The sequence below is a fragment of the Dermochelys coriacea genome, chromosome 3, assembly GCF_009764565.3.
Source record: "Dermochelys coriacea isolate rDerCor1 chromosome 3, rDerCor1.pri.v4, whole genome shotgun sequence".
In the NCBI taxonomy this organism is placed as follows: Eukaryota; Metazoa; Chordata; order Testudines; family Dermochelyidae; genus Dermochelys; species Dermochelys coriacea.
The window spans coordinates 17,716,597-17,726,081 of NC_050070.1; the positions used below are offsets into that span (position 1 = coordinate 17,716,597).

At 38.4% G+C, this 9,485-nt stretch overlaps 1 protein-coding gene across 1 annotated transcript in view; it reads left to right on the forward strand.

The window, feature by feature from the left end:
• Positions 1-7,495, forward strand: part of LOC119853633 (WD repeat and coiled coil containing) — a 34,966-nt gene extending 27,471 nt beyond the window's left edge. The window contains exons 2-3 of the mRNA XM_038396927.2: positions 163-283; positions 6,968-7,495. Of these exons, the coding sequence (XP_038252855.2) occupies positions 163-283; positions 6,968-7,134 (288 nt within the window). The 3' untranslated portion in view covers positions 7,135-7,495. The remainder of the gene's footprint in view (positions 1-162; positions 284-6,967) is intronic.
• Positions 7,496-9,485: the final 1,990 nt, after the last annotated feature.

Sequence of the window (9,485 nt, forward strand, 5' to 3'; positions counted from 1 at the left end):
TTAGATATGGTGCCATGTTACCATAAAAATATAGATACATTGTTGGGAGTAAAGAGAAGATGAAAACCCAAAATGATAAAGGAGCTGGAGGGTCTGATTCTTGAAGTAAAAAGTGGCTAGTATTCTAACATGATCTTTTCTTTTACCTGTATGTGTCTGAAGAAGTATTTCTCAAATGGAGCTGTTGCTGAAGAAACAAGAACTGTTCTCCTTTGTGACGGCAAGATCCATCTGAATTTAGTCCAGCAGCTTTTTGATCTACCCATTATTGAAATGAAACATGGTAAGTTCTGTTTATTTCTGGTGGCTGGGTTACAGACAACATTTTCAATATCAGAGTTGTACTTGGAAACATATATAGGTATTTTGACATTTTTCCCAATAAGCCCTTGTTTTTGTTGTCTGAAACATGGCAGAAGGTAGTAGTGCTGGCTTGAAGTAGTAATAACAAACACCAGATACATAGTTTCCATCATTAGCAGCCAACTATAAAAATTGTTCCAGCACCCCTGCCAGAGCATCTCCCAAAATTACCTAAATGTTAGGGATTATTGCATAGGTGCCTGTGACAGAGTGCTGGGCAACAGCACCTGAGCCAGCACTCTGGTCACTGCAGCTCTAATTAATTACTCCAGAGCAGACCTCATTAAGAAGAGTTGTGCCTAATTGATGGGCTGGGAAGAACTAAGAGGCTCATTAGGCAAATGGTACAAAAGGCACAGGAAGGAAGTGGGATGGAAGGAAGGAGTGAGTGAGTGTGAGTGTGAGTGTGAGTGTGAGTGTGAGTGTGAGTGTGTGATTGAATTGATTGATTGATCAATCTTCCCTACTTACCTCAGGAGCTGAAGACTCCCTAGGACAGTAGGTGTAAGTAAGGTTGCACAAAGTATAAGGATGGTGGAAAGCAATATTGTAAATTGCATGGGGTGTTTTTACCAGCAAAAGTGTCTCTGAGCTGTTTGTGGACTTGAGCAGAGGCAAGAGCAAGCGTGCCCTGCCATGCTGCCCCCAAACCAGAGCAATCAGTTAGATTCCTCTGTGGAGGGAGACAGAGAAAATAATCAGGACACAAAGTTCTTTGGAAACAGGGATGCTTCCTTTTAAAGCCTTTTTGCATCCTTACCCCTTTACCCTCTTCCACAAACATGCCATGTACGTGATGATATGGGGCAGTAGGTGGGGGGAATCATTCCTAGGATATTAAACTTTTTATGTCTGGAAATTCTTGGGATTAGTGTAATCTAAAATTAGTACAGGAACCCAGTGTTCTAATCTGCCAAACTCTTCTCTTTTTACCTTCCACCAGTGATTTATTTGTAAAGATGGAAAAGGAAAATCTTCTCCCTGGTCCCTGAACTATCTAATCCTTGTCTGTAAATGTTTATCAGCTTCTCAGCCACCGCAGGGCATATATTTCTCCCCCTCTCCTCTGAACTGGTTTCTGTGGCTGGTTTTATCATATGTTTTATATATATATATATATATATATATATATATATATATATATTATAAATGTTTGCCTTGGTCTGTAGCTGTGATCTCTTTGAGTGGCTTCCCTCCCACAGGGACACCCAACAATAAATTCCTACCTCCCCACCAGTTATCACCAACAAATAAAAATATTCCTCATAATTAGAGCTGGGTGGGAGATGATTTTTCTGTCCCATGAAAATTTTCAGCGAGCAAAAGCAATCCTGACCCCAATGCCTAGTGGTTAGGGCACTTACCTGGGATGAGGGAAACCTAGGTTTAAATCCCTGCTCTGAATCAGATACTTGAGGTACTTGAGCTTGGCTCTCCCACATCTACCAGGCTATTGGCAATTCTGGGGTGGGACACTCTTTCTCTCGCTCTCATTTTGACCGAAACTTCCATTCTGTACCTAAGAAACCTTCCTGACTGTAATATGCTATGATTGGCAACTTACTGCTAAACAGAGACAAGCAGAGGGATGGCACAGGTGCTGCAGTGAGGACAGACCAGCTTAGGAAAATCTGCATGGCACCTGCTTACACTAGGTCTGATTCATCCTGGTGCTGATGCTGAGACCAGTGCAAAAACTGGGAATGGTGTCTCCTTGACACTGGGGATCCCTGAAACTGGTTTGGTTTTGGGCTGCCTTAACTTGTACCATGGCTGCAATGGTCTCTCTCAGTAGCTCCAGCAGCCAACCATGAGTGGGACATAAGACATCTCTCCCTCTGTCAGCATACCTCTTGTACTGGAGGTGGCTGCAGGTGGTGGAGTAGAGCCAACTATGCCAACTGTTCACCTGCTGGGGAGGCCCTCTGTGGAATTGGTATTTTCAGAGAGATCCCTTTGCAGCAACACAAAGTGGCTTTAGCATGGGGAGGAGGTGATGAATTCCCATCTTTGGCCAGCACTACCAGTTCTTGATTTTAAGAGCACCAAATTCACCTGTTTAATTAAAAAAAAAAGACCTCGAGAGATTATTATGAAAATGAACAAGAAAGCCTGAGAGCCTATAGAAAGGCTGATAATTTAGTTAACGTCAACACTCTTCATTTTGATGCCCCAGGTTTTACAGAAGATAAATGCCACAACACAGAAGCACCTACAGATGTCTCTTCTGTCCAGTGTGCTGTTACACTCTTACAAATGGACTCCTTTTTTGAAAGAGCAAAGGGAATTGTTGAACCAAGAATCCCTCTCAAACCATGCAAAATTTACCAGATTCAGAGCAGAGGGATTTATGTGATTTTTCAATCAATTGAAGAACTGACCGGGAGTGGGGGCAGGTTGCACTCCCTGAGTTTTCCTTTGAGTTTGGGATTCAGGTGAGCTACAAAGCTCAAAGTATAATCCATCAAAATTGCTGAGTTTCACCTAGTTTTGCATTAAAACTCTGTAAAACCACAAGTTTTGCATAGTTTTGACACAAAACCATGAGATGGCCTGGGCACAAGTGACATGTTTGTGAACATTAGCAGACTGTACTAATGTGGGGTGATTTTCCAGTTTGCAACGAAACACAAAAAGTACACTGAAGGGTTAACAGAAATGTTACTCAGCTCCATCCCATCCTCTAATGCCACATAATTAGATGGAACACTTTGACAAATGTCCTTAGTTTGCAGCGATGGTTTCCATTTTTTTTCTTTTGAATGAACATTTTGAAATGCTAATCTGCAACAGTGGGCCAAATTCATACTGACGCAAACCCACTGAAATGAATGGAATTACATCAGGAATGAACTTAGCCTTTGCCCTGCGCTTCAAGTCCAGTAGCATAATGCCATTACCCTCACTAAATACAGCCTGTCAAATACAGCATTGGTAACAGGACATATTTGGAGGTCTCAGTCTTCTGCAGGTCATCTGTAATAATTATGTAAAGTAAAGGGGTATTTTTAAGATTACTTTTTGCACCACCCTATCTCTAAATAACAAAACATTTTGTGGGATATAATATAACATGAGTGTTAACTTATTGCAATTGTGATTTTTTCAAACATTCAAATGAACGGGGATGAAAACTCAAAAGAAAATAAAAAAGCAGGTTTTATCAGTTTGGCTGATAATGTAGTTCTGTTGGTTTGTGTGGCAGCATTTCCAATTACAGCCCTCTAGTTTATAGACTACAAAGTCTGTCCAGAATTAGAAAGAAGGTATTAACAGAAAAAGATTAAATGTTCATGGTTGGGAATGACAATCTTCTTATGACGTTATAGGTGACATGACAACATGAAATAGTGAAGCAGCTTGTGAAAGTGCTTAGTTAATAGCATAAGGTGATTTTGCTTTGCCAAATACAAGATGTTGCAACTGGAAAAAAAAAATCAAGCACAGGGTTTTAGGGTTTTTACATTTCCTTTTTCCATAATCTTTTTCATTTTGAGTAGAAAAGTAAATTTATAAGAACTATCAAAATGTACACAATGAAACATAGCCTACCAAAGATGCTATTCAAGGTCCTCTATTCCATAATTACGGGATAAGTAGGTCTTATCAATAATATGGCACATAGAGGTTTCCAGAGTGGTACTGCTGTCAGTGCTCTTTCTTCTGAAATGTCCAACTGAATAAAACAAAGGATATACAGACAAATTGTTATATATGTGTATGTTATGTCCTCCAATAACAAATAGGTAGCCCATTAGGGAAAAGACCCCCTAGCAGTAAACATACACAGTAAATATTGCTTTATTTTAAAAGGTGACTTACAAAGGAAAGAAAATGGGTTAGTATTCTTTTATGCGTCTATATGATGCATGAAGCAAGCCTGAATGGTTTTGATTTTCTTTTTCTTTTTTTTTCTGCTTTCTTTTTTTTTTAAAATACATTAGAAATTCAGGTCTGTCTACCCTATATTTTCACGAGAAACTTTGGACAACTGGAGAGCTAATAGATTTATGATATCAGAAATACTATACAAGTGAAACATAATTAATTGAGAGGGGAAGTGATTTTTATTCAGTCAGTTTAAAAATCTTGTTGTTGTTGTTGTTATCACCTATTTAATATAAATGCCTGAGAAACACTTGGGAGAAAAGACGTCTTTGTCAGAGATTCAACAACCCACCTCTTCAACTGAGAACTAAGAAAGCTCAAAATCCCCATTTCTGAGACCTCTAACAAGTCATCCCACAAACCTACTAAGAACAAGACTTGACAGTCCTGATATTTCTAAGGTAAAAACCAAGCAATAATAAAAACCACATACAAAAACGAAACCCTTTCAAGACCTCTTTATATCATAATTAGGGCTGTCAAGTGATTAAAAAAATTAATAACGATTAATCACATAATTAAAAAATTAATTGTGATTAATTGCACGGTTAAACAATAATAGAATATCATTTATTTAAATATTTTTGGATGTTTTCTATGTTTTCAAATATATTGATTTCAATTACAAAACAGAATACAAAGTGTACAGTGCTCATTTTATATTTATTTTTGATTACAAGTATATGCACTGTAAAAAAACAAAGAAATAGTATTTTTCAATTCACCTAATACAAGTACTGTAGTGCAATCTCATTATCATGAAAGTTGAACTTACATATGTACAGTTATGTATAAAAAAACCTACATTCAAAAATAAAACAAAGTCCACTCAGTCCTACTTCTTGTTCAGCCAATCGCTCAAACAAACAAATTTGTTTACATTTGCAGGGGATAATGCCCACTTCTTGTTTACAATGTCACCTGAAAGTGAGAACAGGTGTTCTCATGGCACTGTTGTAGCTGGCATTGCAAGATATTTACCTGCCAGATGCGCTAAAGATTCATATGTCCCTTCATGCTTCAACCACCATTCCAGGGGATATGCATCCATGCTGATAATGGTTCTGCTTGATAATAATCCAAAGCAGTGCGGACAGACGCATGTTCATTTTCATTATCTGAGTCAGATGCCACCAACAGATTTTCTTTTTTGGTCATTCGGGTTCTGTAGTTTCCGCATTGGAGTGTTGCTCTTTTAAGACTTTTGAAAGCATGCTCCACACCTCATTCCTCTCAGATTTTGGGAAGGCACTTCAGATTCTTAAATATTGGGTGAGTGCTTTAGCTATTTTTAGAAATCTCACATCGTTACCTTGTTTGTGTTTTGAGAAATCTGCAGTGAAAGTGTTCTTAAAATGAACAACATGTGCTGGGTCATCATCAGAGACTGCTATAACATGAAATATATGGCAGAATGTGGGTCAAACAGAGCAGGGGACATGCAATTCCCCCCCCAGCACCCCCCCAAAGGAGTTCAGTCACATATTTAATTAATGCATTATTTTTTTAATGAGCGTTATCAGCATGGAAACATGTCGTCTGGAATGGTGGCTGAAGCATGAAGGGGCATACGAATGTTTAGCATACCTGGCACGTAAATACCTTGCAATGCTGGCTACAAAAGTGCCTTGCAAATGCCTGTTCTTTCTTTTTGGAGACATTGTAAATAAGAAGAGGGCAGCATTATCTCCTCTAAATGTAAACAAACTTGCTTGTCTTAGCGATTGGCTGAACAAGAAGGAGGACTGAGAGGACTTGTAGGCTCTCAAGTTTTACATAGTTTTGTTTTTGAGTGCAGTTATGTAACAAAAAAAATCTACATTTGTAAGTTGCACTTTCACTACAAAGAGATTGTATTACAGCACTTGTATGAGGTGAATTGAAAAATACTATTTCTTTTCTTTATCATTTTTACAGTGCAAATATTTGTAATCAAAAATAATATACACTTTGATTTCAATTACAACACAGAATATAATATATTTGAAAATGTAGAAAAAACATTCAAAATATTTAATAAATTTCAATTGATAGACTACTGTTTAACAGTGTGATTAAAACTGTGATTGATTGTGATTAATTTTTTTTTGAGTTAATTGCATGAGTTAGCTGTGATTAATTGATCGTCCTAATCATAATTAGGAGTGGGAAAAAGTACAAAGTCATTTTTTTCTTCTGTGTGGCATCTGAATTTAGAGCTGCTGAACAGTGCTGGATTGGAAGCCCTAGAGATGGAAGTTTCTATTTATCTCCAAAACAAATACAACACAGGTAGTTTTCTTAATATTGTATTTTAATTTTTGTCATTCTTTCATCATTTGGGAGGAGGGAATGAGCAGATGGAGGAGCAGAAGTAGATGGCATTGGAGCACAGGTTAGCTGTGGAAGGCTTAACAAAAAAGTTTTGAAAAGGAAAGTGGGGGTGCTTAGGGGGCACCGACATCAGCAAAAACTGAATTTGTTTTTCACTATCTCTGAGCAGGGTTAATAAAAATGCCTGAGCCCTTTGTACACTAGGACTTCGATTAAAGTTACCATTGAGGAAACTTCACTTACCGGTGGATTGCCAGATATGAATTCTTCTACTATAGACAAGGTTTTAATGCAGAGGAAAAGGAAGGCTAATATGCTGGATGGCATATTTTAAAGTGTGATTGTATATTGTATGTAACCACATCAGTACATTCATTTTCTTTAATGCTCAATTTCTTTATAGGTTCTTCTTGGATTGTTCTCACTTCAGACAGCGAAGGCTTTGTTCCATTAATATTCAAAGCAAAGCAAGAGATAATCATAAGGGATGGTAGTGACAGTTCAGAAGCCTGTGGAAGTCACTCCTGCAAAAAAAGCATTTCTATGCAACCACCAAGCAGTGTGACATAATTTCAGGATGAAGAATGAGAATGCCCTTCTGTTATGAGACAATAAAAAAAGACATTCTGCAGTATCAGAAACTGCATGACTAGAAAACTGTCTCCCATACATTCAGTGTGTTGAAACTGTAATACATGTGGCACAGTTCCACAGTAGTTAGATTCTATCTGGGCTTCCGTGGTCTGTTCTGCAGGATCAGATCTAGATTCTTGTCTGTTTCATCTGACACTAAAAATGCTTGTGGCAGGATTTGAGCAGTGGGTGAGGAAAGACTGTTTCTCTGTAGCTGATACTTTAATTCTGTTCAAGATATTCTTGGAGTGGCAAGTTAAAATCACATGATGACAATAATGGATAAATATCAAGAGTGGGTGGGGCAACTCAGCAGTAACAAGAAAAGGAGTACTTGTCGCACCTTAGAGATTAACAAATTTATTAGAGCATAAGCTTTCGTGAGCTACAGCTCACTCACCTGTAGCTCACGAAAGCTTATGCTCTAGTAAATTTGTTAGTCTCTAAGGTGCCACAAGTACTCCTTTTCTTTTTGCGAATACAGACTAACACGGCTGCTACTCTGAAACCTGTCAGCAGTAACAGGTACACATTTTGCACTAAAAGCTGGTGTTACTGAAGGAAGTTTTTTAAAGTTCATTTCTGTTTATTAACATACACAGAAAGCAATCACTGTTTTTGGCTTGGCAAGAGCTTGCTGCTCCAGTGGATCCTAGGAAAACTTGCACCATTTTGGAGAAATACGTGATTTTTATGTGAAGATGCATGACTGTTAAAAGAGCTCTGTCAGTGTCTCATCTGGCATGAGGATCTGTATAGTGGAACCCAGGAAAACAACTATTTAGCATGCAACAAAGAAAAAAAAATAACAAGGTAAAGCAAGGATCAAAGACATTTGAAGACACCACGTAACACAAGCGCATCCTGGGAGCAGATGGACAGATTTGTGGGAGCTCAAATTATTATGATTATGAGGATGAGAGAAGGAACAACAAAGGAATTGAATAAACTCTCACTGTTTTTCCAGGAAGTAGGGAGGGAAGGGTGAAGTGTTATAGTCCATTCTGTGTGTGGGCTCCTGTTTGTCATACTGGGTATGCACTGACAGAAAGTATGGAGAGGCATACCTGTTTCATCCTTTGCGCTCAAGGAATGAAGGATGAATTTTTATGTAATCTTTTTCCTACAAGTTTTAGTCCTTAAGTTTGTTAAAAGCATTTATCTTCACAGTTTGAATCTTTGTCTTTGTGAATATCTCTGAGAAGTGTTTTCCCTGCACCTTGAGAACCATGGTAACATTGTTTATATAGCAGACATATGGTAAAATCTATGTGATAAACTGCATTTCATACAACTCATTTCACTTGCACTCTCCCCATTAATGAATCTCCTCCTGGGACTTATTCTAACATTCCACAGTGCTGTGCAATAAAAGACATGTTTCTTTCTATTCTCCCAAAGTGTGGGATTTCTCTTTCAAAATTATATCGGCCCACAGCTCAAGATGGGCAATAATCAGTCTTCTGCCAATGGAAGGTGTTAGGATATACATATACAGGCCTGTCTGCAAAGGCCTATACTTTGAGAATTTAGGTATATGTTTATCATTTAGCTAGTTATAGAGGTATAAAAGAAAGAAAGAATCAAAATCACTGTCTGCCTGTATAAGGTCTTTTCTCACTGTGACATCTGAGGCCCTGTTCTTAGGCTAAGGCCTCTGGTTAAGCAGCAGCAGCAGCCATAAGCTGGGCAGTGAACAGTCACATCCTTACATTCCAAACTGGTCACATTGAAATCAGGTGCTATTGGGCCATTAGGATACAATCCTGTCCTGATAATGCCTATCGCCTCAGAGAAAGGAAAGTGCCTAGAAGATGTAAAAGGAAACTTAGTTTGATAGCATCCTGTCTGGCAAGAACTCACTTATCAATAGCTGGGATGTGAATTCCTCATTTATTTCAGGAGCTTCTAACAAAGTGGCCGATGCACTCTCTCATGAAAGCTTCCCAAAATCAACTGGTTAAAATCGTCCTTAAGATGTGGAAAATATTGTTAGTCTTTATACAGTTAATAGTATATTTAGAGATGCATGTGTCTTATTAACTCTGTTTTCTCCTAGAGCTCCAGGAAGAAATCACAGCCAGTGTTTCACCCTCTGTGATTTGGGGGGGTGTCATAAATATAAACCACCTTTCTGTATACAGTGCTATAAAATCCCTCCTGGCCAGAGGCAAAATCCTTTCACCTGTAAAGGGTTAAGAAGCTACGGTAACCCTCTGGCATCTGACCCAAAATGGCCAATGAGGGGACAAGATTCTTTCAAATCTGGAGGGGGGGACAAAGGGTTT